The sequence below is a fragment of the Camelina sativa genome, chromosome 14, assembly GCF_000633955.1.
Source record: "Camelina sativa cultivar DH55 chromosome 14, Cs, whole genome shotgun sequence".
NCBI lineage: Eukaryota > Viridiplantae > Streptophyta > Magnoliopsida > Brassicales > Brassicaceae > Camelina > Camelina sativa.
Window position 1 is genome coordinate 28,466,877 of NC_025698.1, and position 27,986 is coordinate 28,494,862.

The window sequence follows — 27,986 nt, forward strand, 5'->3', positions numbered from 1 at the left end:
TATATAGAGCGCAGAGGCCAAACCATCACATATTTACGACTCTTATTAACCGTCACAATATAGTCGGTAAATTGCAACTGTTTTAAGACCAGAAATTGACAATACAGAAATAGTCGCTTAAACGTCGCGAAATGAGACTTATTAGCGACCACTTTTTAATCAGTAACCAGTATCGCAAGTCTCATATTTGCTACTGAATTTGCAACTTTTAATCACATGAAGTGGTGATAAAGAAAAAGTTAAAAAACATTCAAAGACGAGAAGGAAGACTCCTTCGATAGTCATTAAGAAAGACTACACAAAGTCTTCGGTTCCGGGCGATAATATAGTACTATTTAAGTTAGTTTTATGACTTTTATATATGAAAAAAATATAAAATGAGAGAAACTATTAAGGCCCTTTTGAGTACAATTAGCTTATACAAGTTTGCAAATTCGTGATACACATGTTTACTTGTTTCACTGTTTAGACAGAGTCTATTTCACATTTAATCTATCTACTATCAGAAAAAAATGTCCCTCCAATGGAAGGTAGAAACATGAATAAAGTATTAGTTCTAAAAAAAAAAGTTTTCAAATACTCATATACAAAAGGTCAAAAAGATAGTATGCTACTAGTAACTTGTTAGATACGCCTTTTATTTCAATATTAGCTAATTTTTATTTTCTAAATTAACTAGGTTTTCACCCGTGGTGTACTAAATTATAAATTATTGTATTTAAATAATACTTTTAAATTTATTTAGTTTTCAAATTCCCAATTAATTAACTTTTGTATAATAAATTTATAATTTTGTTTAAAATGTTTCTTCTTCTTTTTGCATTTTATACCATTTATAACCTAAAATTTGTAATTACATCAAATTTGTTATTGGATAGAATATAAAATATTAGATTTGTTTTTTTTTCTAGAATTAAACAGAGGTGTATGCCTATATGGTATGTTAGTGTATATTTTTATGTGTATACAATTTGTTTTTTGGAATATTAAGAATGTGTATATTTTTCAATTTTAGGAAATGTTTTATTTATTTAATTAATTATGTGCTACTACCTCTGGACTTTGCGCCTTCGGATAAAGGAAGATTCCGATATGGGGGGTTGGGGAAGGCCGACGACTAGGGCTGGGCAAAATATTCGAACCCAAAAATTTAACCCGAACCCGATTGAAAATACCCGATCCGAACCCGAATCCGACAAATTAACATAATCTAGCATTGCCTATGATCCAACAAAAATACTAACTACTAAACATGGTGAAAAGAAAAGAAAAATGCATAAAGATAAAGGATAGATGTAAAGAATCCTTCACTAAAGTGGCAAGAATTAATTGTTAAAGATTGGTTAAAAAATGTATAAAAATTGCTTATATACAAAGTAAAATCGAACCAAATGGATCCGAGATGAACCGGTTCAAATCCAAAGATTTGCAAAGACTTCTACAAATGCATCAGTTGATCATGAGGTCGATTAAAGACTCGTCGGTTGAAGATTCAGATTCTGAAACATTGTGCTGTTTTTAACCAGGAAACTGTCACATCACATCATACGCCTGAGTTGCTGACATGGAAGCAAGAACTGGCATGACATAGGTAAAGTGGATGTGATGACGAGCCAAGGAAGGTTGCTGATTTTGGTGATATTCTATAAGGTTTGTTGGTGTAAAAATTCAAAACATCAAATAAATAAAAATGATAAGCTTGAGGAATAAGCAATATCCTAATTGGATATTCGCCTAATAGGATTTCTCGGGTGAGGTCACAAGCTATTTTAAGCACTCTAAAATATAATATATGGGTGTAAAAGAATAAGGCTTAGAAATTGTGTTCCCAAATTTCTATGATCGTAAATAGTTCCGAACGAAAAAAGAAAAAACGAAAAAAAGAGAAAAGAATCAAAACACAAGGAAATAAAAAGTAAAAACAGAGGAGAAACGAATCAAAGTTACTCAAAACAGAGGAAGAGATGTTTCGTTTTAAGTCATATAAATATGATCAAGAGTGACCGATGGGGATGCCAAGTTGGTGAAGCATGTTACTTGATTTCCCATGGAACCCAACGATCTTGTGACCTTCCTTGTGGAGCACGAAGCTTGGGTTGGGCATCATGAGTAAATAAGATGGAGAAGTTCGCATGTTGGTGGTGAACTTGAGCATGAGTATAACTTCAAATTCTTCACTTCCAGGTACTACATCATAACTACCTTCCACTAATGTGAGGTATTCACACGGATAGTCCAGCTTAAACTATAGAAATTAAAACCAAGAAAATCATTATATAAGAAAATTAAGTTTTGCATAAATGGACAAGTAGTTAATAAAAGTGAAGTAGTAGTAAATCACCTCATCATGTCCAAGTAGGTTCTTTTTCCCATGATGATCTCCCACTACTATCTCCTGAGTGTCGTTTTCATAGAGAAACTTGACGAAAATGTTTGTACCGGGATTTGGACAATTCTAAGTAACTAAAGATTTGGGGGAAGAATTGAGCTAGTCTTTTTATTAACGATATAATTTGAGGTCATCACTTACAAAGAATCAAGATTAAGTTCGTCAGTTCACAGGAGAACTCACAAACAGAATAATGATGAACTCAAAAGTGGAAACGAATTACACAAAAGGCAATAACAGTAATCAATGCAAAGTATTCCTCTCTGGGTAATGTCTGGAGTCAGGATGGTGATACCAATAAATGTTTTCTCTTTTTATAAGCGACTGTTGACCTAGCTATCTACGGTTTTCATTGTGAATTCCCGAGATTGCCCTCTGCGAAATGTTAATGGACTTTCCCACAATTATGTCGGGCTGAGATCACAATTAGCAAGTCTTGTTGGGCCGAATGGCATATTAGGCGCAGCCCATATCCAACAGGAAAGAATACCAATCTCACCTGTCCCAATGTATATCTTTCTAACACTTTCAAAATTATTGCCATCGTCCCAAGGAGATCCTCCAACTTCCATATTAGTAGGAATAATCAAGGTGAAATATGCTCCACGAGAGTAGATCCGCTCAAGTGTAGATGATCCGTGAAACCCAATGATATTTTTTTAATTCCCACTTCTGCTAGTGTAAACTTAGTGTCCCCCCTCATGATATCCCATTTGTTCAGAAATCTTCAAGTTGGTTTTGAATTGAATTGCTTGAATCCCATTGCCATCTGTGTAGTAGACCCCAACAGATTCAAGATGTTCACTTTTTAGATGGTTTATCTCAAACTGCAAAATTTGGTGGTAAAATGATTACAACATTTTCAACCTCCATTGCATGAAAGCGAAAATAAATGGTTCGACAACACGAACATAAACAAAAAATCTGCATTGCATGAAAGCGAAAATAAATGGCTCGAGAACACCAATATAAGCAAATAAAATGTAAAACTTCTGAGGTCATTGTATACTGTCTGCGTACAAGTATTATACGATTGACCATGGTAGGTGTTAGGGTATAAAGAGACACACAACAAATAAACCCGCTTGGAAACGCGCCAAGCAAACGTTTCTTATTCAATTTTATATAAAAACTCTCGTTTCTTACAAGACTTGAAACTAAGCTTTCTCTCTTATCTATCTAACACAATACATGTGTATATCTAAAAGAGAAAAAACAACATTCACCTTCTAAACTTTTTATGATCGTTTAAAGGTTACAAATCTCACAACTTTATGCTCACGAGTGATAACTCTTTTTGTGCCTAGCCCTAGTCTATTTATACGTGCACCTAACATCTCTAACTAAATTTTTGTGCATCCTAACAAAAAGGAAATATTCTTGATCTCCAAGAATATTACTTCGTTATCCCATTTGTAAAATATTTTCTCAATCTTCTACGTATCTTCAAGTATCCCCATCTTGCTCTTCTTTCTATATCCAGCGACTCGTCACCATGTCCAGCAAGCTTTCGCCACATCAGCATCTCATGTCACGTCAACAATTCAGACCTCTGCTACTCTTCGCATTATCCTGTCTTATTAAAAAATCTGATACTGAATCTGCACTTTCAGAAGGATCCATCACTCGGTTATCCACTTTTGACATAGTCAAAACTAATGAAGTGTATGGCTTCAAGAGAATATTGTACATATATTTTTGTTACATCGTCATGGTCAGATCCGTCATCCCACCTATAGCCGCCGTTCTTGCTCCCTAGCTTGCGCTTCAATCTTTGGGTAATCTCGAACAGGTTGAATCTTCACATGTGGATGGGAATTGTTTTTCTTAGTATGCTTATATCTAATATATTAAAAGAATAGTCGAAAGAGCTCACAGTCAATCTCACAAAAATTGACCTCCTTTGCCCTTAATGAAAATTGCCCTTAATGAAAATTGCCCTTTAAAAAAATTCGGACAAGCTTTTTTCGCCTATTTAAGTTGCAGAAACGCACCACATTCATCCTCAGACTTAAGATTACTAATTTGCCATTAATGAGATTCAAAACTAGACCTTTATACCCTTTTGATAATTTTTAAAAATTAATCACGAAAATATATTAATTAAAAGTCAAAATTCATTATAAAAAAATGGCAAAAAATCTAAATGGACTTCTATAAAAAAAATCTGTCAACAATACACCGTCTTAGCCAAAACCCTAAAATCGTAGGTCGTTTAATATTGTAATAGATACCCTAACCATTCTCCATAACTCAAAAACAAGTAAAAAAACCCCTAAACTATTATCATGTTCTCGAATTTATTTTTGTACTATAATTTTGTCTTTTATATGATTCATCGGATTCTAATTTTTTTTCCCTCTTTTTGTAGTGGTTGTTTGGCAATCAAGATCAAGCAATTTTTCCACCTTTTGAAATATGTATGTTGTGTTGTTCTCTAAATTTTTTTTTTATACTTTGGTAATTTGAAATAAACTCATAATCTTTTTTTTTGTTTCAGGTAAATTCATGAATGATCATAACTGTAGATCTACAAAACTGAATATAATGAAATACAAGTATTAATCTTTGTTAACCTGAATCCTTAATTTTTAAATATAATATTGATGCTAATGTTTTTTTTTCTAATGTTATAGTTGCAGAAAAACTATGGTGGGTTATATTCATGGAAAATTAATGGTAATTTACTAAAAAATTAGATTTCTTTCTATTTACAAATAGATTTAAATTATAATTTTGTTTTTAATATAATATAATATGTGTGCCTAATAAATTATAATTCGGTTTTTTTGAATAATAATATAATATTTTTGCCCAATTTATTTTGTATTATAATTTTGGTCTTTTATATGATTCATCGGATTCTAATTTTTTATTCCTTTTTTTGTAGTGGTTGTTTGGAAATGAAGACCAAGCAATTTCTCCATCTTTATAAACATGTATGTTTTGTTGTTCTCTATATTTTATTTTATTCTTTGGTAATTTGAAATAACCTAATAATCTTTTTCAGGTAAATTCATGCATGATCATAATTGTAGATCTATAAAATTGAATATAATGAAATTCAGGTATTAAACTTTGTTAACCCGAATCCTTATTTTCTTAAAATAATATTGATGCTAATGATTTTTTTTCTAATGTTATAGTTGCAGAAAATTATGGTGGAAATTTATGGTAATTTTCTAAAAAATTGGATTTCTTTCTATTTACAAATAAATTTAAATTATAGTTCTGTTTTTTGAAATTGTAATATAATCTTTGTGCCTAATAAATTATTTACCCCTCTTGAATAAATAGAAAGAAGATGAAATTTTAATGATAATTCTGTTTATTTTTAAAAAAAAATAATAGAATAATTGTGACTCATATTTTTTTCTCTTAAATTGATAGAAAGAAGAAGAAAGTAATATGAATTAAATTCAGGATTTCATATCTCAGAGATTTTTCAAGAAAGAAAAAGATTAAGAAAGATTAGGAAGATTTTTTTTTACAATTTCCAATTACTTTTTATTTGAAATTGTTTTAGATGGATAAATAATATATAATAAATTGTAAATTTCCCATTTTTTTTAATTAAAAAAATCAGAAATCTAAATTTTATTTCTCATTTAAATTTAAAAGTAATAGAAGATATATACTAGAATATATTGAAATATTTATTTGAGAATATCCCTGTTTTTACTAATATTAAATTTCTATAGAGTATTTGTTTCACTTTATTTTTTTTTAAACGAAAATTAGAAGAAAAAAAAGGAAATCAAATATTCATATCCCATTTATTTATTTTTTTAAAATGGAAAATAAATACTAGAATCTATTGTAAATATTTGTTTCAAGAAAACTTATATTTTCTAAAATGGTAAATTTCTATAGATAATTATGACTGTTTGATTTGGATAGAATGAACTGAAAATCTCAAGGGATATACTATAAATATCCATTTAATTTGAAGATATGGTACAATTTTTTGTAATCCCGACAAAATCTCTTAGGATTGCTGCAAATCTCGAGAAAAAACCATGTTTCTGTCTGGATACTCTATCACCATAATGAGGAACAAAGACTCTAAATAAGACAAAAGGTTATGACAATTATAATTAGGATGATGAACAAATAAAACAATTAAAATTGTATATATATTGAAAATAAAAACGAGTAAGTTTTTTTTTTGTCGTCTGGATTTATTATTGATTGCAAATTATGAGAACAATTACATATGATTCTACCATGGGCAATTCCTTCCGACTCTATTAGATTCACTACAAACACTCTTGCTCTCCTGCGCCATGCTTTTGATGGTCACTTTCCTTCTCTATGCTCATCTTCATGTATATGTAGAATCACGGCGAACAACGATAATTGCATATCACTGGAGATCGTCTGTAAATTTGCCTCCAGTAATCTGCACAATTAATAAATCGCATTATACGGGGCTCGAAACTCAGACCTCCTGATGTAGAAGCATTAATGAACCCTAGACCAACCACTGAGCCAAAAGGGCTTCCACAAACAAGTAAGTTTAAAAAAACAAAAATTTTCACTTTTAAAAATAAAAATTTTGAAAAACGAATTATTGTTTTTTTAACGAAAATTTGAAAAAATCAAAAATTAAATAATTGTATCCTATTTAAATTGTTAAAAATTGAAAATAAAAATTGAAACTTTTGTAAAAAAAATTTTCGAGATTCTATTTTTAGAAATGTTAAATTTCTATAGATAATCATGAAGGTTTGACTTGGATACTAAACTATCAATATAAGGGCGCTCAATCACAACATTAGAAGTCAAGTTTGTTAAGCTTAAACATTTGGTCACGTATGCTCGCAGGTAACTCCCTTAACTATGTTACTTTATATGTATATTAGAAAAAATTACTTCCGTTCATTATTATTGAAGATTAAATTATAGTTTTACTTTTGGTTATTTTTTTTCCATTTACATTTTTGTTGAAATCCTTTTAAATCTTATAATTAATTACTTTTTGGTTTGTTAAATTTGTTGAACTATTATTTAAAAATATATTTGCGCGTATAAACATATTAAAAAACTGAATTAATGATATATTTGACTACAAAAAAAATTTAGATAATAATTATTTTTTAAAAAGTTTTTGCCCGCACAAGAGTGCAGGAAACATGGGGCGGATCTACGTGTATACTAGGTGGGGCACGTGCCCTATACACCTTTCTAAAAGTCTTTTAAGTGATTAGCTAACTATTATAGTTTGGAGTGCCCTATTATAGTTTGTTAGCTTATTTGGTTGGAGTGCCCTATACGGGTTTCAATTTAAGGAAAAAATTGTCTATTGATGGGTATCGAACACTTGACCTTTCATATGATTTTGTACCCCATATTAATTTTGTCCCTGGATCCGCCACTGTGAGGAAACTCTCCTAGTTTTACTATATACAAAGAAACTAAAACTAACTTTTTATTATAGTAAACTAACTTAAATTTGTATAGAAACTAAAACTAACTTAAATAGTAATATATTTAGTTTCTTCGTATCATCTAAAACTAAAACTAACTCAAATAGTAAAATTTAGTATAGAAACTAAAACTAGTTATCTAGTAAAATACTAAATTTTACTAGATACGAAGAACTAAAACTAACTTAAATAGTAATATATTTAGTTTCTTCGTATCATCTTCAATAGGAGGCATCGGAAAAGAATATGCTCCAAGAGAATGAAGAAAATACATCAAACACATTTCCAAATGTTGGAGAGGTTCTCCCTTTTGATGTTTTAAAACTCATAGACGTCATCAATGTTTCGTTTCCATTCGCATGTATGAAAGTCATTTGGATAGTCCACCACAAACTGCGACAAAATATATGTCGGACAAATAAGTCGTGTTCATGACCACACACATAGATAGATACATTTATATATACGTTGGATGAAAAATTTAGAGTTTTAATTAAGAATACGTTGGATAGAATTATACGGGTTTCCACTTTGCGGCCATCAAAATATTCGAACCTGATACACCTTATATAGTTGTTATAATAAACTAATTGGACCTTTCTTACTCCCAGGAAAGTACCGTCATCCCAACGGGCACCTACCAGACCCCCTTTGTATTCTAGTAATTTAGTAATAGGAAGTGATTTGAAATAAGCTCCAAGAGAGTTTAGGTTCTCCTCAGCATACCCATGAAACCCAGTGATCTCCATCCCGTTGCATCCAATTGCAAACTTAGTACCATGTTCATCATATTCAATTGGGTCCGAAGTCTTCATGGTGGTTTTGAATTAAAGTGCTTGAATCACACCAGAATCATCATAGTAGACCGCAGAAACTCCTTATGTAATATCTATGGTTGATCTCAAACTATTAAAAGAAACCACAAAATACATTTGTACTGGTGCATAAGCTGATGGATGAAGATAGTTTAAATAAAAAATTTGGGATTTAAAAGAAAAAAAAATATAAAACATTTGGTGCTTATATAAATGTCAACTATTGGGTTTTATTTCCAAAATAATATAAGACTCAGACATTGGCAGTCAATTTATAATGCACCGTCATTAGTATTGTTGGTTTACAAAAATATATATCATTGGAAGATTATATTTAAACCTGCGGAATATTATTTTAGAAAAACATTTTTTATATAATAGAATTATAATTTAATAGAAAAATAAGAATCTGATGAATTATATATCCCCTTTATAATAAAACGGAAGTACACAACATTGTTTTGTAGACTATATAATTTTAATAAGTTTGTTACAAATAGGTTATACATTAATGATAGATTAATTGGTTACAAATAGGTTAGACCGAAAATCTTAAAAAGAATATTCTAAAGAATCATATCATCTAACTTACCATATTAATTTCTTTTATTAAATTATTCATCAAATAAAATCTTTTGATATCTAACTTAACATATTAATTTGTTAATTATCATTATACTTCACCTCTCATTTTTTATATATGAGTATATTTTGTGAAACAAATAAATTATCATATTATTTATTATAATTAAAAAATAGTTTTATTCTCGGATATACTATTAGTTGAATTTTTAAAAACAAATATAAATTGTTCAATCTATAAAATATTCAAGCTTTAGTAATATTATTCTTTAAAAGTAATATCTATAAAATTAAAAAAATTACTGAATAACGGGTCAAAATTTGAATATTTAAATTCCAATTTACAAAATTATGTTTTATAATAACATATAAGTCATGATGTAGAATATACATTGTTGAAATAACTTCACATATATAAACTAATACAACATATTAAAATTTTATTTTAAAATATAAAATATACAAAATTTTGTATAAATAAAATTTAACGAGTGTTATAGCATGAATACTTATCTAGAATCATTAACAATATAAAACTAACAAAATATGTGTTTTTTCAAGCCATCATATTTAGCATATGATTTTATTGCATAATGTTTTATCTAACAAAAAATAAAAAGAATCACATAAATTATATTTTATATAAAAATTACAATTAAAAAAAATGAATTTCAACCCGTGCTTTAGCACGAGTCTTAATCTAGTTTACTTATATTTTTGACTAGTTTTTACTTTCATATTTTTTTTTCTGGTTAGATTTTAAATAAGTACAGTCTCTTTTATGCCAACAAAATTGACGTGTCGTTCTAGAATTGAGGCAGTATCGATAGCATAATATGGATCTTACTCAAACTTAAATTGGTGACCAATGTGTCGTTGGAGATTTGACGATGTTTCCAATGGTTGTTACATCTACAGGTAAAAGAATTCATTTCATAGACTAGATATATGTGATTAGTTATATTCTTTATATATATAACCCCATAATTGTTGATGTAAAAAAATTGAAATCAAATGTTTTCGAAAAACATGTTTTCTTATTAAATGATATTGAGATTGATGCTTCAAACAACAGGGCCAATACGTATGTAGAGTACAGGATTAAGAGATATCAAAGAACATGATAATTAAAATAAAATAAAAACAAAGGAAAAAACAAAACAAAAAAAAACAAGAAAAAGCATGGTGGAGGAAGTTTCGTTCGGGCTCAAACATGAAGATGATCAAACACCATGGGAACCACAATCGTCTTGAGGAACTCCTCCACCACCAGCTTGTGTATCTAGTTTCTTCACTTCAGGATGAGGAGTCATCGGAAAAGAATATGCTCCTAGAGCATAAAGACGATTTTTCGAAGACTGTCCATGGAACCCAACAAGAGCACAACCTTTGCTCTCAAGCAAGAATTTGTTATTAGACTCATTCCCAATTCATTGAGAGGTTCTTCCTTTTGATGTTTTGAAAGTCAACGAGGTTATGTGCGAGTAGTCAGGGTGATCTATATAAGTCCCCTCCACAGACGTGAGATACTCATTTGGATAATCCAGTACAAACTGCGACAAAATTAGCTTCTGTACATATAAGCTGTGTTCAAGAACACACATATAGATAGATAATTATATGTGCTCAAATCTCAATCAATATTTATAGCTTTAGGAATTAATTATGACCTCTTGTTTTGAAACATCCATCAAAATCTTCGTCCCGTTCACACGGGTTTCCACTTTGCCGCCTTTAATGTATTCGAACTCGATACACCTAATACAATCATTAAAATAAAGGCACGCCTTTTTTACACCCTGGAAAGTACCGTCATCCCAAATGTCACCTCCATGACCTATGTATTCTAATTTAGTTAGAGGAAGGGATGTGATATAAGCTCCAAGAGAGTTTAGGTTATCCTGAGCAAATCCATGAAACCCAATGATCTCATGGCCGCTGCATTCAAGTGTGAACTTTGTACCCTTTTCATCGTCTCCCATTACATCTGAAGTCTTTATGTTGGTTTTGATTTGAAGTGCTTGAATCACACCAGAAACTTCGTCGTAGTAACCGTCAATAGAAAGCAGATATTCCTTGTCAATATGGTTAATCTCAAACTACAACAGAAATGGAATAAATAATTGACATTAATATATAGAAAACCAAGACGCATTAACCCCTCTAGTCATAAAATTTAATTTTTAAATATTCGTCTCCACACGTACCGGTTCTAGCTTGTTACCTTTACCCGTGTCAGAACCATGGATTTGCTCTTTTCCCGGATGTCCATCCTTGTCGACATAATTTAATTTGATATATTGTATGCCTTTAGTATTAGTACGTACTTGAATCTTTGTTACACTGTCGTGGTCAGCTACATCATCCCACTCTTTCCCTCCCTTGCCCCCTTGCGCTTCCATTCTTGTAGAAGTTATCGAAGTGAAATATGCATCAAGATCCTGAAGGCAATCGTTAGCAAGCCCCTGAAACCCAATGATTTGCTTTCCATGGCTTGCCAGTTTAAATTTATCTCCAATAGTATATCCCATCATATCAGAGACCCTGAAGTTGGTTTTGAATTGAATTGCATTAATGGACCCACCGGGGTTGCGATAATCCGTTGTATTCATTTTTAAGATTGTTAATCTCAAACTGTGTAAAAGTTGGTGAAAACAAAAAAAAAATATCAATATTAATAATCCTCATGAATACAAATTTGATTAGCATATTTTCCAAGTCATACCATCAGCATGCAACCTCTAGTCGTGTCTCCATGGAATGATCCATTTTTCGGTTGCCCAGACTTTACATAGTCAATCTTGATGAACTGTATGCAGTATTTACCACCTACCACAGATATCTTTGTCACATCATCGTGGTCGCATCCATCATCCCACTTAGGCCCTTCCCTTTGGATCATTCCAAACGCATTTGAATCTCCAGACATGGTGTTGTATTGCGTTGCTTACCTAAAATTTGCATCAATACCCACTTGTGTTTCATTTTGGGAAATTAAAAAGGAAAATAAAACCATTTCAAGACGGGGAACAAACAGGATCTAGAGTAAAGGAAGAAGACCATTTGCAGAAATACATATAAACAAGATCTAGCTTGTAAATGACGTACGTCCCTCTTTAAATGGTAAGATGAATATATATATATATATATATATATATATATATATATATATATTATAATATATATAATTAACTGGAGTGAAACATTGTCTAGATTGTTTAAAACAATTCCCATTATGTTTATAAAAATCTATCTAAGAACTTAAGGCTTAAACATTGACTAAAAAAAAAAGCAAATATGCATATATGCATATATGAGAGGGAGAGGGAGCTGACCTCTGATGATGGAGTAGTGAAAGTTGAAGAATAGATAGTACTGCGGTGATCTTTTATATATATATATATATATATAAATACTTTTCATCCATCGGCTTTGAGTCTTTTATAACTGTAAAATACTAAAATACAACTGGGTCTTTTATTGGGAGCAAATTGTTAAATGAGTCCTCTGCTACATTTGAATTTTGAAACTCTAATTTGGACTATGTCAACCATAGTTTTATTTGATATAAATGATTTAGACTTCAAAAGAAAAGAAAAGGTTTCTGACTTGATCAAGATGGATTTTAGCTCCCATCCAATGCCCGCCTTTTATAACCTTTTTCGTACTTCAAATATTTTGGTTAGATTGTCAACTCGATTAACAAGAATCAGATATGTGAATCATAATGTTGTAAATCCTTCTCCACATTTTATTTTAAATATAATTAACGGTATGATAGACAAAAGGGGTAAGTGGACCAATTTATTTGTTAATTAATATTAATATATAATTATTAGTTATATTCCATTATTAATATAAAATTATTAGTTATACTCCATTATTAATATAAAATTATCAGTTAATATACTGCATAGTCATCTTAAAACATTGAGTTTGTTTTGAAATCTTAAATAAAATCTTATATAAAAGACGAAATGAAGTCTTTCCCACGATTACTGTTTTGCGAGATTGTAAGTTTGATCCACAGTTTAGAAACCTTCACATTGTGCTTACATAATGGAACTCTACTTGCAAAGTATTTTTTATTTTAGTTAGTTTTCTTTTAATTTGTCAACGCTTGCATTTTCGTCCTTGGACTTGGTAGAAGGATAAAATTTACAAATTATTAATAACTCGTATTCTTGCCTTCTTGGACATGGTAAAAGGATACAATAATTAGTTGTCGATATCTTCCCATCCCATTTAGGGTATCTAATCAAGTTGATCCGTTACATTTAATATGAAGAAAATGAGAGAAAATAAGAAAGAACTTGTGCACTTGTAACATGTCTAAAAGGGAGGTAAAGAGTATATATATATATATATATATATATATATATATATATATATATATATATATAGATATATTTTTTCAACCAAACATTAAATTAAAAGATGATTCTATGGTTGATTAGCCAGAAAAAGACATTTAAGAAACTAAAGATTTAAAAAGCGAGCAAAACAATCTGCCTTCACATTTATTAATTATTTAAAGTTTACGTATTACTTGGTCACTAAGTATATAAAAATCTAGGCTTCGGATTGTAATTAATAAAGAGACAATAAAAACAAGACATTTATTTCGTCTTAATTCACCAAAATTTACATCATTTAGAAGTACTAGGTACATATAGATCCAAAATATATTTGATTATTTCTTTTTAAGATATATTGTGTTTTTGATGGTTTTAAGACATTTTTCACCTTTCTCTCCATTCATTTGCATTCATATTTATGCATAAATAGGACCATTTGCACTTGCATTCGTTCTTGTTAGGTTTAATGGAACTGGGAAAATGTATTAAATATGAGTTAAATAAAGCAAATTAATGATGGTGATATCAATAGAAAGTTGAAGAATCGGACTGAAGATCTACGATCCCAGAGGGGAAGTTGCATAGGCTTTGTGACCTAAGAACACACATTTGGTTTAATTTCTTGATTAGAGCCATAAAATTAGATTGGTTTAAATTAGTGACCTAAGATCTATGGATTATAATTGTTAAAGCACCTTGGATTGGTAAGAATCACCTGAATCAATTAGTCTTTAATTCTGTTTATCCGCCATGATAGTGTAGTTATAGATTTTAGTTATTGCGCTTGTGGGAAATATGATGTTTATGTGTCTACTAGGTTCGGAAACAACATGAATCGAAAATATACTTGACAAAAAAAAACAATTTCTTGTTATTTCCCAAACCCACTCAATTAACCTATCTCACAAACTCTCCATTACATACACAATAAGGTGACTATTTCTCATATTACAAATAGTGAATGTGTTATAATTCCTATTAAATTTTGAAGACGTGCCAAATCACAAACACACCCGGAAAATATAAAAATATATGTGAGTTCAAAAATTGTTTTCCATACCACTTTTCAAAAATGCCAATTTTAATTTTTTTTTTATCAAATATACTCAAATAAGTTTAAAACATTATAAAGTATACACAAACTACCTTTATATATATATGTGTATAAAATTTTATAAATACCTTATAAATACCGTATAAATATTTTATAAAAACCTTTCAAAATTTTTGTAAAACCATAAAAACCTTTTAAACCCTTATAAAATCTTACAAACACTTGAATAAAGTCCAAAGTAGCAGGTATCATCAAGAAATACCTTCTAAACATTATAAAACTTTATAAACTTTTCAAATTTAATGAGGGGTAATTTTGAAAACAGACAGATAAAAAATATTTTTTGTAAAAAGGTCCATACTAACATAGGTATGTCTCAAATAATTTAACCAAATAATGGATTAAAAAAAATGAGGCCTTTTAGTTTATCTATAGCTTTGTAGTCTTAACCGGTCCTGTCCTACCAAACTCTTTGTGTTACTTAGGAAATATAATCTCACAATTGTTGTTATGGAAAAAAAACATGATTTTTTACTATTTCTTAGAAAAAAATGTCTATCAAAATGAGATTGGGAAAGACAAACCAAAACAAACATAAGAGAGATATACATAGTAGAGTGCAAGATATATGTGAGATCAAAGAACGTGATCAAACACCGCCCAAACCACCATCATCACCTTGTGCTTCCAGTTTTTACCCATCATGGGAGGGATCAGAAAAATATATGCTCCAAGAGCATAAACAGACTGAGGAGAAGATCGTCCATGGAACCCAACAATAGCACAGCCTTCACTCTTAAGCACAAATTCTGTAAGATCGTCCAAACACATTACCAAATGTCGGAGAGGTTCTACCTTTTGATGTTTTGAAAGTCAACGATTTAATCATCATGTTTCCAGTACAAAAGATGTTTCTATTATTAATGGTAGTGGAAATCCCGTCTACGGACGTAATAACTTCATTTGGATAGTCCAGGACAAACGCAATAGAAAGAGCTTACGAAGTATAAGTCTTAATTCAAGAACATATATAGATTAAAATATATAGAGTTGAGGAATTATGATCTCTCCTTCTTGTAACCCAGCAACAATTTTTAAACCATGCTCACGGGATTCAACTTTGTCGCTGTTACCGTAATCGAACCTGACACACCGCACACTATATCCATCATAATAAACGTGCACCTTTCTTACTCCTTGGAAACTACCATCATCCCAAAGGTTACCTGAAGAACCATTCTCACTGACCTTTTCACGAAAACATCTTGGTATTCCAATTTAGTTAGAGGAAGTGATGTGAAATATGCTCCAAGAGAGTTTAGGTTATTTTCAGCATACCCATGAAACCCAATGATCTTATTACCATTGCAACCAATTCTAAACTTCACAGCGTCTTCATAGTAGCCCATGAGTTCTGAAGTCTTCATGTTTGTTTTGAAATGTAGTGCTTGAATGACACCGGATGTTTCGTCATAGTAGCCGTCAATAGACAGTAGATATTCCTTGTCGGTATGGTTAATCTCAAAGTAAAAACAAAAAAAAAGGCGTAAAAACCTTAAATTAACAAACATTTAATAAAATATTTTTGGAATAAAATTTCTTGGGAGATTTAAATTTTATTTTCCTGGCCATACATACCGGCTCAAGTACGTAACCTTTACCCGAGGTACAATCATGGGTTCTGTTCAAGCCCAAGTCAACTCTCCTATTAGTATGATATTGTCCGTTTTGGGCCCAAGTGGTCCAGCCCTCACGGATTTCTTATTGAGCTTCTTCCCAAAAGGCCTCATACTAATTGGAGTTTGTCTTGGCTTATATATTAGAAACTTATTTTCTAATCTTCCGATATGGAACATTGTTTGTATCCCAACAAATCTTCCCTCAAACTATGTACCACGATACTTTGGCCTCCCCTTCAGCGACACCCCATGTAGCTAGGCTCCGATACCCCTTTTATTCCTGAAGTATTCTTGAGACACCCTTAATCATGTCATCTTTTTTTTGAGAAATCCTCCCACACCCACTCCCCTAGGTCCACTTTTCGACCTAGGCTCTCATACCAATTGTTGGGCTTTCTAAACCCAAGTCAAGACCCATTAGTATGATATTGTCCGCTTTGGGCCGAGATGGCAAAGCCCGCACGGATTTGTTATTGGGCTCCTTTCCAAAAGGCCTCATACCAATTGGAGTTGGTCTTGGCTTATATATTAGAAACTTATTTTCTAATCTTCAGATGTGGGACATTGTTTGTATCCCAACAGATTCCATTTTTAGGTTGTCCATCCTTGTCAACATAATCGAATGTGATGTCTTTTATGCCTTTATGATCACTTCGTGCATGAATCTTTGTTACAGCCTCATAATCAGCTCCATCATCCCATTCCTTTCCTCCTTTGCCCCCTTTGGCTTCCATTCTTGCAGGAGTAATCGAAGTAACATATGCTCCAAGAGCTAAGAGGCTAGCATCACCAAAACCGTGAAAACCGATGATTTTCTTTCCGTCCATTGCTAGCGTAAACTTATGTTTATGATATTCATAACCCATCATTTGAGAGATCTTCAAGTTGGTTTTGAATTGAAGTGGGAAAATTACGCCATTACCGCAATCGAAGTAACCCTCAACAGATAAAAGATGTTCATTTTTTTCATGATCTATCTCAAACGGCAAAAACATTGGTTAGACAACATTCTGTGTGAAACCTGTATCTGAATAACCATGGAATGATCCATCTTTCAGTTGTCCAGTCTTGACATAGTCGAACTTGACAAATTGTATGCCTTTCGGACCACCTCGTACATATATCTTTGTCACATCATCATGGTCGGATCCATCATCCCAGTCATATTTGCTTGCCGCCTGCTTGTATCCTTCCGCTTCCAGCCTTTGGGTCATATCGAATAGATTTAAATAGTGACTATCGAACTAGCGGGAGTCATATAAATATTTTGTAAAAGAGTCATTAAGAAGTTGTATATATATACATTAAGAAGTTTATTAAGAAGTTGTATTTAATAACAGTATTGTGACTTTTGAAATGTTTCAGTTGTACTAGTTTTGAGATGTTTAACAAATACGTAAATATTTGTTCATTAAGAAGTTGTATTTTTATACCTCGTATAGCAATTTCGTTAAAAATACATAAACTTTTAAATTTCGGATGTTAATTTTACTTCTCAACTTTGAAAATTATCAATTAAATCATTAAAAAAAAAATTTCTACTACATAAAGAAATGACGAACGTGCGTTAACTTGTCTCTTTGAGGCATGTCGTAAAAATGTTAAATAGATTAGTATTACTGGAAGTACATATTATGTTGGTGGTATTTGGATTTATTTATCCCATGTTAGCTCTATTATAATAAGTCAATGACTTGGTTCGATCATATTGGGTTGGAGAATATAATGGGCTGTGCCTGCCCATGATATAATCGTTCCATTCAAATTCTGGTTTTGGTTATTGCTGGAAACTCATATGAGATTGGCGCCTCTCTTCTTTCATACTTATATTATAAGTAACACATTGTCTAGTGACTAGACTCTAGTCTCACATAACAATCATCAAATTATCCGGAGAATTAAAAGGTAACTCAATTGCAGATGATTATCACAAAAAAACAATAGAAAGAAGATGTCCTTACCCAACAAGAGTCTCATAATTTATTTGGAAGTATGCCTCTCACACATGTTCAATCAAACCCTAAAAAGGCCCACTACCCGAATAAAAGCTGCTACATGAGCTCTAGTTTCTTTCTGATTATCCAAATAATTTAATAAAGCTTCATCCTACTCCTCCAAGTAACAATCTTTAATGCAGTTCCCTCATAAATCATTGGCTACTGCGTCTTTTGAAATGTTCAAGTTGTACGATTAACAACCAAAATGTTCAATCAAACCATAGGTTAATTCCGGTCAATAACTTTTGGTAGCTCTTAATATATTAATACGCTATCGACCCCATTTTAGAAAATAACTTTTTGAACAAAAAATAAAAATAAAAATAACTAAACCTAAATTTATGTCGATATTAAGACTATTTTCATTGGTTTTGTTTCTTAAATTATTTTTTAATAATATAAAGGAAGGTATCAAGTAAAAAAACGTTTCCAACATTCCTTATATTAGAAACGTTCTTTTCATTTGTTGAAAAATGTTTCTTATTTTATTATTATTTTGGTCTAAGGAAAATTCTAAGAAACCCTTTACAAACACCAATGGGGATAGTCTAAGTACGTAAAAGATTACAATATGCATAAACAAAAACATTTATCTATATTCTGACCGATCAGCTTTTAGAAAATATTATGCACCAGTTTTAAAGCATGCTTTCTTCAAATTTATAGAGGTTATTTCACTAAAAATATTAACAACCATTAAAAATGTCACCTAACTAGGCTTTCACCTGCGGTATACCGCGGAACTAAATTATAAATTAATGTATTTTAAATAATAATTTTTAATTTATTTAGTTTTCAAATTCTCAATTAATTAAATTTTATCTAATTAATTTATAATTTTGTTTAGAATGTTTTTTCTTTTTCTTACGTTTTATATAGTTTATAATCTAATTACACTAAATTTGTTATTATATAGAATATAACATTTTAAAACACTTAGTTTTATTTTCTATAATTAAACAAAGGTATATGCATATATGGTATGTTAGTGTATATTTTTATGCGTATACAATTTTATTTTATTTTTTGGAATATTAAGAATATGTTGTAGTATGTGTAATAGTTTGTAGTTCATATACTAAATAATTTATAAGTTAATTTTCCAAACTATGACTACAAATCTATAATATATGAAATAAACTAATAGTTTTAGTGTTGGTTCTATAGTCCAAACCCGCCATGATAGGCGGATCACACAACATGTTCAAAGATTTTTAATCCGCAAAAACTCATCATATGAAACTCGTGAAAGTAATATATAATATGTGAGGCTAAAAGTCACTTTTTCTCAAATCACTTTTTCAAATTTTAAAAAAACAATACCTCTTCACTCATCTCCTTATAAAATAAGGAAATAAAATCTGTATACATTTATAATTATGTTTGTTACCTTTTAAAACACTCACTTTCTATAAAAAAAAAAATCAAATATAAATAGAATTAATTTGTTTATTAAATTAATTATTTAATGTTAATGGCATACTTGTAAATAAGTACTAACATCATAATTTATTTTATAAATGTCTCCAAAAATGTATATATAGATAGATGTAACTAAAAAAAGTTGTGACAACTAGCGTGTTACAATTTCAGAATGTACAATATACATCTACTAAATGTTATTAATTATATGAAAGAATATTATACACAAATGTAATAATTAGATTCAATAAGTATTACATTAGATTCAATAACTGTAATATATTTATAACTATTTATGATATACATTTTAATTTGTAGATATTTTCGTATTTTGTTAACAGTATCAATATATCATAATTCACGTACCACATAAACATATATATTTTCTCTATCCGTCTTTCCTTTGGATATACACAGGAAGTTTTTTTTTTTATCAGACACATGTATATAATTGTCTACTTGTCTTAATCACTTTTATTTCCCAACTAAGCAAAGAATATCTTAGAACCTTGCTCTTCATTCTTGATTTTGAGAATCTAAAAAGATGAAAATAGTGACTTACTAAAGAAGTTTTTTATTGACTCTGCCATATATAAGCTTTTCTTGATAGTGGTAGAGTTGTTGTTTTGATATGTAATTGGCTTATTGCTATGACTATGAATTCAAACTTGTGAATATACTATTAAGAAAATTAAAAGATTGAAAAGAAAATTAAAGAAAAAAAGTTGGAAAAGAAAGCACTTTTCTCTCTTTTGCTTTAGGGAAAGAGTTAAACAGCTTGCAATGTCTACTTTAAGTTTTGTGTTTTGTTTCACCAAAGTTGTATATTTCACAACAATATAATTTTCTATGCATGTTTTGAGTGCGTAAATGTTTTTGTAAAGTGAGACTGCACTTATTAAACTACCGTAATATCATTGAATCACTATACAAAAATTCGGTATTTTGAATGAGATTATAACCTCCGAGGAGGTGGATATGACAGTTTTTTACTTCTTTTTTATTATTACATAGATGTAATAAAGTAAGGGATATGCAAAATATAAAACGTAACCTCTTGGATCTATTTTGGAGTCATGATGACATGCAATTTATTAAAACGCTAATAAGATTCAAACCGTACGACAAATGTAGGTAATCAAAGGACGGATACGGAGAATATTGCACATACATGTCCAACATGATTATATATATGAGACAACAAAACAGATACAAAAGCGAACTTAAATTTTTATAATAACTGGTTTTTTTCCGTATGATTATGATGATTGTCACTAATAGAAACAAAATATGTATGAAAAATTGTGTAGTATGTCATCAAACTATATATTTCCTTACCCAAAAAAAGACTATATATTTTTTAAAAAAAATTATTGGATTCATCTGTTTTTACTGAAACATTAGATTTTATAACTAATACATCAAATAAAGTTATTCCAGTCACGACAGTTAAATACCAAATTTCCTTATTATTTTTACTTTAGAGTGTTATATAATTATTTTTTTAAGTTACTACTTTTCAGTAATTTAAAAAGCTAGAGAGATCTCTTGTTTTAGGTTGAAGTATTCATTGGTTAGAGGGAGGAAAAGTATAAGCTGAAAAAGAATATAATAATTTAATTGAAACAAGTTAATTGTGGTGTCGTTGTGAAATTTTGTAGATCAAAAGATTAGTCATTTCGTTGGAATTAATTTTACATTAGTGCACTACATATTTTCCAAAGATCTTACTAATAAAACCCAAGGTAATTTTTATTTATTCATGATATCCAATTGTATTAAGAAACGCGAAATTAAACCCCCCAAAAATAATATTACATCTTTGGAACTGTTTTTTTTTTTTTTGTTAAACACGTCTTTGGAATTTAATCAGCAAAGACAAAAAAAAAAGGAGTAAAAAAAATATTTAAGGAACAAGATAAATATGAAGAAACACACTGTTCAGAGTTAAATATTTAGCTGAACTCAATCATCTTTTTCTGCTGACTCAAGTTCTTATAAAACTTTTTTATAAAATCATCAGCCGCTTTGTCGACGTGTCTGTTACCCACGTCACCATTTTCCGGCGTTAACGGGAACGGTGAGTCCGTTACTCTCAACGGTCTCACCAACGGAGTCCGTCCAAACCCGGGGAAGTAAGGAGACAAGGCCACTGTTAAATCTCCCGGCGTGACGTTTCCTTTGTCACCAACGCCGTTAAGAAGCTCAAGAACGGCTCTAGCTGCGGCTGAGTCGTCGTCGAGCGTCTGAGGCGTTTGACCACACGTGAAGAGACTATTATGACTCTTTTTCTTTATGAAAGCCATATTGGGGAAAGGGAAAGAATAGTTCGGAGTGTTGCTGCAGCTGAACTCGTATTCTTGTCGAGATATCGCGGTGGCTGAAGCAGCGTTTAAAGCGTCTGAGGAGGTGGAAGCGGCGGGGACACGACGACGGTGGTGGAACATGAGGTTCTTGCCCCGTTTGAGAGTGGCGTTAAAGTCGGCGATGAGTTTGTGTTTCGAGACACCTTTGCGGATCATGTACAAAAGAAAACGTACGATGTTCCATAGCTTCTTGCTTATTGGTACGTTCTGATCCATATCGATCTTTAGAAAGAGAAAGAGAGATTTGTATTATTATCTCTCTTTTTTTTTGGAGTTTGATTACTTATGAGCTAAGGAGAAGATATGTGAAGGGTTTATAAAGGAAGAAAGAGAGAGAGAGAGAGAGAGAAGTACTAAAACGTGCAAGAGATTATAAAAAAGATTTTAAAGACAAAGCAAAAAGCTTATGTATTTACTTACTATTGGCGCTAAATTATTGCATCCATGTCACTTTAAAATAAAACAAATTTAGTGAATATGGACCAAATTTTCTAATTTTGATTGCTTCTTCTTTTTAAGGATATGTGAAGTATTGCAGCCTCCGATCAAAACTTGATATGATCAAAATTCTAGGGTAAATAGTTTTCTTGTAAAATTATATCCGAATTATCTTTATTCTTTTTGACAGTTGGATTAAAAAAACTCAGATGTTATTTTTTTACCATTCAATAAATGAACAACGCCCATGAATGAAATTGAATTAAAATTCGAATAAATTAGTATTGGATCGAAGTGTACCGTTTGCATCCATGCATGTGGCAACTGGCAAGTTAACGGTATCAACGTATATTTAAGACATTTATATGTAATGAAGTTCGATATTCGATCATTAAAACAAATATCTAATGACTAATCCACAAAAAAATGTAGCCACTTGATATATAATATTAATCAACACAAATAACATAAAAGCATGAAACAAGATACAATTTAAGATGGAAGAAAAATTTTATATATCAACTTTTTTGTACTTTAGATTGCACTATGCCACTATGTATGCCATAATCTATATACGGATTTTATAGGTCTTGCTTTAAGTGTTACATAATTGCTTCATCCTTTTTCTAAATATCTTTTTAAGGAAATTGAATTCAAATTAAAAACAAATAATTCTTTTTCAATTATCGGGCACACAATATTCATCCTCAACAAATGGCCAACATTAATACTTTTTCGTCTGATTTAAATCAAAATATTTCAGTATTTTATAATTTTTAGTTCGTAAAAGTTTCATCTAAGTGAAACCAAATTTACAGTTTAGATAAGTAACGAAATATCCTAACATTATATAAAAGTATTTTGAATTATAATTTACTAATTTGATATGATCCAAAGAAAACTTTGGATAGACATTTTTGTTTGATTTTACTAAAAAAATATTTATGTCTATTAAGTTTGGGCTCTGATATCATGTTAAGTTTAGGCTTATTTTGGGTTTCCAACTAAAAACTACAATTAGTGGATTGAATTTAACATTTTATATATTAATGATAGTCCCTTCAAACTTTGGACTTGGATTGTATCCCAACATTGTCTACAGTTTTAGCATTTTTCTAAATCTCAGCCTTGAAACGATTTATAGTGATCCATTAGTTAATCGATTCATTTTAGGCTGAGATTTAAATCAGAGCTCTCAAAAGATTAATTTAGATTTTGGTTTGCCTCCGGTTACCTTTATAAAAAAATCTCAATCTTATCCTAAACAATCCAAATTGTCGATGTGGAAACCTACACCAGATAGAGATGGCCATGGTTGAGTCCATGAGTGTAATGATTGCCATATATTTACGGAAAGGAAAAAAAGACAAATTGTGTGGTCGGCAATTTCTTTTGGAAAGCTAAATGCAACAAGAAATAGAAAAGAAAAGGATCATCATCATCCATCAATCATAATCAAATTACAACAAAGCAATTAATTCTTGAGTTTTCAAACAATACACTGTTTATGTGTTCACAGCAACATCAAGAAGAACAACATGACCGTTTTAGAATACAGCCAAAAGGCAAAAGCTTCGTCTGAAAAAATAGAGTACAAATCTCAAACAAAGGACCAATTGATGAACACAAAGCAGATGCAATGAGCAGTCTCTTCTTCATTCAGTACTTTCCAAGCAACTGCTCTCTCATACGAAACTGGTCTCCCCATGCTTGAGAGGCATATCCCACCTTGAAGGCAGGCAAAACCCTGGAACAAAGATCTCAGTCAGTCACAAAAGTAGAAAGAAACAAAAATTGACAAGAATGAAGATCAGAGCATGTTTTTAAAACCTGTTGCATGATCTGTGGGAACTCAGAGCAGAGAGTCTTTCTTCCATTGTCATCAAATATCTTCTCTAAAGAGATGTCTTGAAGAGCAACTAATGTAGTCTCCAGCATGTCAAGTCCTGCCTGGTTTGCAAATGTGAAGACGGGCAAGGCCTAACCAATATTTCAAATCCCAAACAGATTAGCGAATATACTAGTTAAGTAGTATTTTCGATTAATGTTATTGTTGTTACCTTCATTGAGCAGCAGATTATAGCATCAGTGTGATGCCAAAGATTCTTAAGAACAGACTCATTGCCTTCGCTGTTTAATTTAAGCAGCTCAACACCCATGTAACCCCTATTATAACCGGGTAAAATGAGTCAGCTTTGAAGCCTACACATTGCTGATTTGGTGGAAAATGTAGAACATATTGATAATTTGGCTTATACCTGTAACTCTGGCAGATCCAACGAGCAAGTGTTTGGGCTTCAGGAGTACCCAGAGGAGTGCGTAGACCAACTTGTGAACTGATATGAGAAGGAGAAAGAGCCAATGCTACTCTCTGCACCGATGATATGATACCTCGAACATACTGCCTAGCCATGGATGCTACATGTTCTTGCATATGGCTCTCGATACCAAACTCAAATGCTATTGTCATCACAGATCTTGCACATGTCGAGTTTCCAGATTGATCAGTTGAGGCTTTTGTTCCAGCTGAGCCAATTTCCAGTGCCGAAGCAAGATCCAAGGTTCGGTTTGGACTAGATACTTCCTGCTTTCAAGTTCAAGAAAAGCTTAAGAATCTGAAAAACTGAAAAATAGAAGACATCAATGGACAACATTATTTATTCTAACCTTAGCGGAATCAAGAGGGATAATACGAAAACCAGAAGGAAGCAGAGGTGCATCATCAGCAAAAGAAGCGTCGATTGGAGCAAATATAAGTTCAGCACAGGTTCCTACAGCACTTTCATCCATTCCGCTACAAAGCTAATCACAAGAAACATATATTTCAGGTACAGTACTAGAGATCTACATTAAAACCTTATGCAGAATAGACAACCTTAAGTACTCACTTGAAGCAGGAAGATATCTCTTGGAACGATTGCATCTTCAGGGGAATGACCAAGACCTTCTAATTTGATGACTTCCATGAACTGAGAATGAAAACAACATCAACCATTACTCCAACTTAAATTATGAAGATAGAAGAAAACAATTAAGGGCATCGAAGAAACTTGAACTAACCTCTTCATGCTCTATAGTATGAGCAAGTGGAAGTATAACTTGCCCTCCAAATCCTCCAACTCGGGCACTACAAGGCCCCACTTTAACTGCTGCTGCTAAATACGCATCAATGTTGTTGTCAGCCCATTCTGATCTATGCTCCCTTAGAAACCGCAGCAGGATCGCTGGAGGAACATTCTGCCGTTGCAAAATCCAAAAAAAAAAGGTGAAAATTGTTGCAATAATCATCAGTTGATCAATAAAAAAAAAAGTGGTGCACTGACCTGTAAAAGCATTGATGCTTTTGCACATAAAACGACACTGCTTACAGGAGCAAAGCCATTGGAAAATGTAAGATTTAAACCCATTAGCTTGTCTGGAGAAGAGTTAACAGTGATTGTGACATCATCCATGCTATCTCCTATCACTGACCATCCTTCATCCGTGAAACCGTTAACAGCTTCATTAAAGCCTCTGTAGGGAAAAAATGAATTAAGATAGCAATATATAGAACCCAAACCCACCAAGAAGAAGAGGCAAATCGTAATGTATATAAATACCTGCTCAGCCTCTGACTGAGAGCTCTTAAAGCAGCAGGACGCCGTCCCCACCCATTAACACTACTATTAGTCTGAGTAACTTCTTGTGCTATTTGCTTGAGTTGACGCAGTGCCTTTGAGACAAATTGGATAAATGTACATCATTCAGGAACAATAATTTTTAATATCAGAATGCAAGCTTAGGAGAATAAATTGAGTGTAATTAACATACTGCCATTGTTGTCTTCTGTGCAAGTACTTTTGGTGACTCATAGAGCGGGCGCAAGACCTCAGGCACGCTACAAGCCTATTTAACAGAACAAATATCCAAAAAGTTTGGTTAACATTTTGATTCATTAGAATTGGTGCAGAGAGAGGCTTGTTACCTCCAAATCCATATGATCCACTATGTGTATGATTGAGCCACCACCATCACAAGGCCGTATCAAGTACCCACTGGGAAGCATCTCTGCTCTAACAAAATTCTGAACCAGTGGCATACTAGGACCATTCTGAGTGCTCTTAAGAGATCTCTCACACACCTATAAAATTTGTTACTCAATGACAAAAGGATCAACACGAATAATAAAACCAGCACACATAAAAAGCATATATTTAGAGCTACATACCACAAGGCTGCCATCTTCTAAAACAGAGGTGTAACGTAGCAGCCAGAAATCGCGTGGTGGGGCCAACGTAGTTGGTGCATAGAGCTGCAAAAAACAAGAAGATGGCGGTCATTACAAAAAAAATACTAATTGTAACATATATAGTTTATATAACTAACCTGCACGTAAAGCAGCTCAATGGTTCCACCATTGGCGGTTGGCAACACATTCATAACATCAACAGCTCGACATTCGCGGAACCACGAAGGACGATCCTTGACGATCTCTGCAACCTAGAAAATAGAGAGACCAAATTAATTTGTTAAATATGTATACAAACACACATGGGATAGAATAAAACTGTATAAATCAGTGAAGAGAATGACTCTAAACACATACCCTTGTAGGCTCAAGACCCACTAGGCCACAGGCACGTGCTGCCACACCAGTGCAACCATGAGAAATAGCGATGATTCCAATGGAATCCGGACCAGGCTGTTACAGAGATACAAAACAACCATTAAGGAAAAAGCAGAATACTATTTGATATCTTACACTATATGCAAGTAACGAAAACAAAATTAGAGGAATTGAATCAAGGGCATACCTTCATTCCAGGCATCTGTACCCACTCAACAGCGGTTCCAGTTGCCTTTGAAAGAAACTCTGCTAAAGTTTCTTCTGCAATGGACAAAAGTCTGAAAACATAAAATGTATCATTGAACCTCAGAAAAATAAGAAAAGGTGATTTTTTTATCTAACATGGTAACTATATTCCAATTAAAGAACCAACCCTGCAGGACTAGCATCTCTTGGAGGATTCTGACCCGCCAATTGGTGCTGACCACTCGTCACCACCGACTCACAGCTTGTGTCTTTGGCTGGGAGTGAAGGCTGTGAAACCAGAAAAAACAAAATCAATGAACATACCATTTTAAGGAAACTATTGTCCTTAAAAAACATTCTAGAACCCGTTAAGATAAGAGAACTGAAGATATTGCAAGAGTAGAATTCTCACATTATGAGTATGTTGACGGAAGTAGCTGTTTTCATGGACCAGCTGTGACACTTGCTTCTGCAACCTATCATTCTCCTCCATCAAGAGCTTGTTCATTGCCGTCAACTTCCGATTCACAGCTTGAAGCCGTGAAGCCTCTTTCCTTTGTTTCTCTCTACATCTGAAGTTTACAACAGAAACGAAAAAACACAAAGATTGGATCAACTAGATAGAGAGAACAGAACATCAAAGAAATTTACAATTACTGCAATTC

General features: G+C 31.9%; 3 protein-coding genes and 2 pseudogenes across 4 annotated transcripts in view; all 5 read right to left on the minus strand.

Annotated features, from left to right (window-relative positions):
- On the minus strand, positions 1,994-8,633 carry LOC109128744 (jacalin-related lectin 47). Its single transcript, XM_019235615.1, has 4 exons — positions 8,456-8,633; positions 2,870-2,948; positions 2,342-2,426; positions 1,994-2,245 (listed from the first exon to the last, which is right to left on the minus strand). The coding sequence occupies exons 1-4, from the start codon at positions 8,631-8,633 to the stop codon at positions 1,994-1,996; spliced, it is 594 nt and encodes a 197-aa protein (XP_019091160.1).
- Positions 10,300-12,284, minus strand: LOC104742715 (annotated as a pseudogene).
- On the minus strand, positions 15,277-17,526 carry LOC104744085 (annotated as a pseudogene).
- LOC104742716 lies at positions 21,432-22,429 on the minus strand. The gene has a single exon (XM_010463748.2). The coding sequence runs from the start codon at positions 22,305-22,307 to the stop codon at positions 21,681-21,683; it is 627 nt and encodes a 208-aa protein (XP_010462050.1). The 5' UTR covers positions 22,308-22,429; the 3' UTR covers positions 21,432-21,680.
- Positions 23,960-27,986, minus strand: part of LOC104742717 (homeobox-leucine zipper protein ATHB-15-like) — a 5,871-nt gene continuing 1,844 nt past the window's right edge. The window contains exons 1-17 of one of the 2 annotated variants that reach the window (XM_010463750.2): positions 27,734-27,889; positions 27,509-27,609; positions 27,323-27,413; positions 27,115-27,210; positions 26,895-27,008; positions 26,737-26,820; positions 26,494-26,649; positions 26,340-26,414; positions 26,129-26,241; positions 25,853-26,042; positions 25,590-25,766; positions 25,418-25,498; positions 25,197-25,331; positions 24,788-25,113; positions 24,590-24,695; positions 24,360-24,509; positions 23,960-24,276 (exon numbers count right to left, since the gene is read on the minus strand). In XM_010463750.2, coding sequence (XP_010462052.1) covers positions 24,130-24,276; positions 24,360-24,509; positions 24,590-24,695; positions 24,788-25,113; positions 25,197-25,331; positions 25,418-25,498; positions 25,590-25,766; positions 25,853-26,042; positions 26,129-26,241; positions 26,340-26,414; positions 26,494-26,649; positions 26,737-26,820; positions 26,895-27,008; positions 27,115-27,210; positions 27,323-27,413; positions 27,509-27,609; positions 27,734-27,829 — 2,238 coding nt within the window. In that variant the 5' untranslated portion in view covers positions 27,830-27,889 and the 3' untranslated portion in view covers positions 23,960-24,129. Of the gene's footprint in view, positions 24,277-24,359; positions 24,510-24,589; positions 24,696-24,787; positions 25,114-25,196; positions 25,332-25,417; positions 25,499-25,589; positions 25,767-25,852; positions 26,043-26,128; positions 26,242-26,339; positions 26,415-26,493; positions 26,650-26,736; positions 26,821-26,894; positions 27,009-27,114; positions 27,211-27,322; positions 27,414-27,508; positions 27,610-27,733; positions 27,890-27,986 lie in introns of those variants that run through there. The other variant, XM_010463749.2, reaches the window with a different exon arrangement.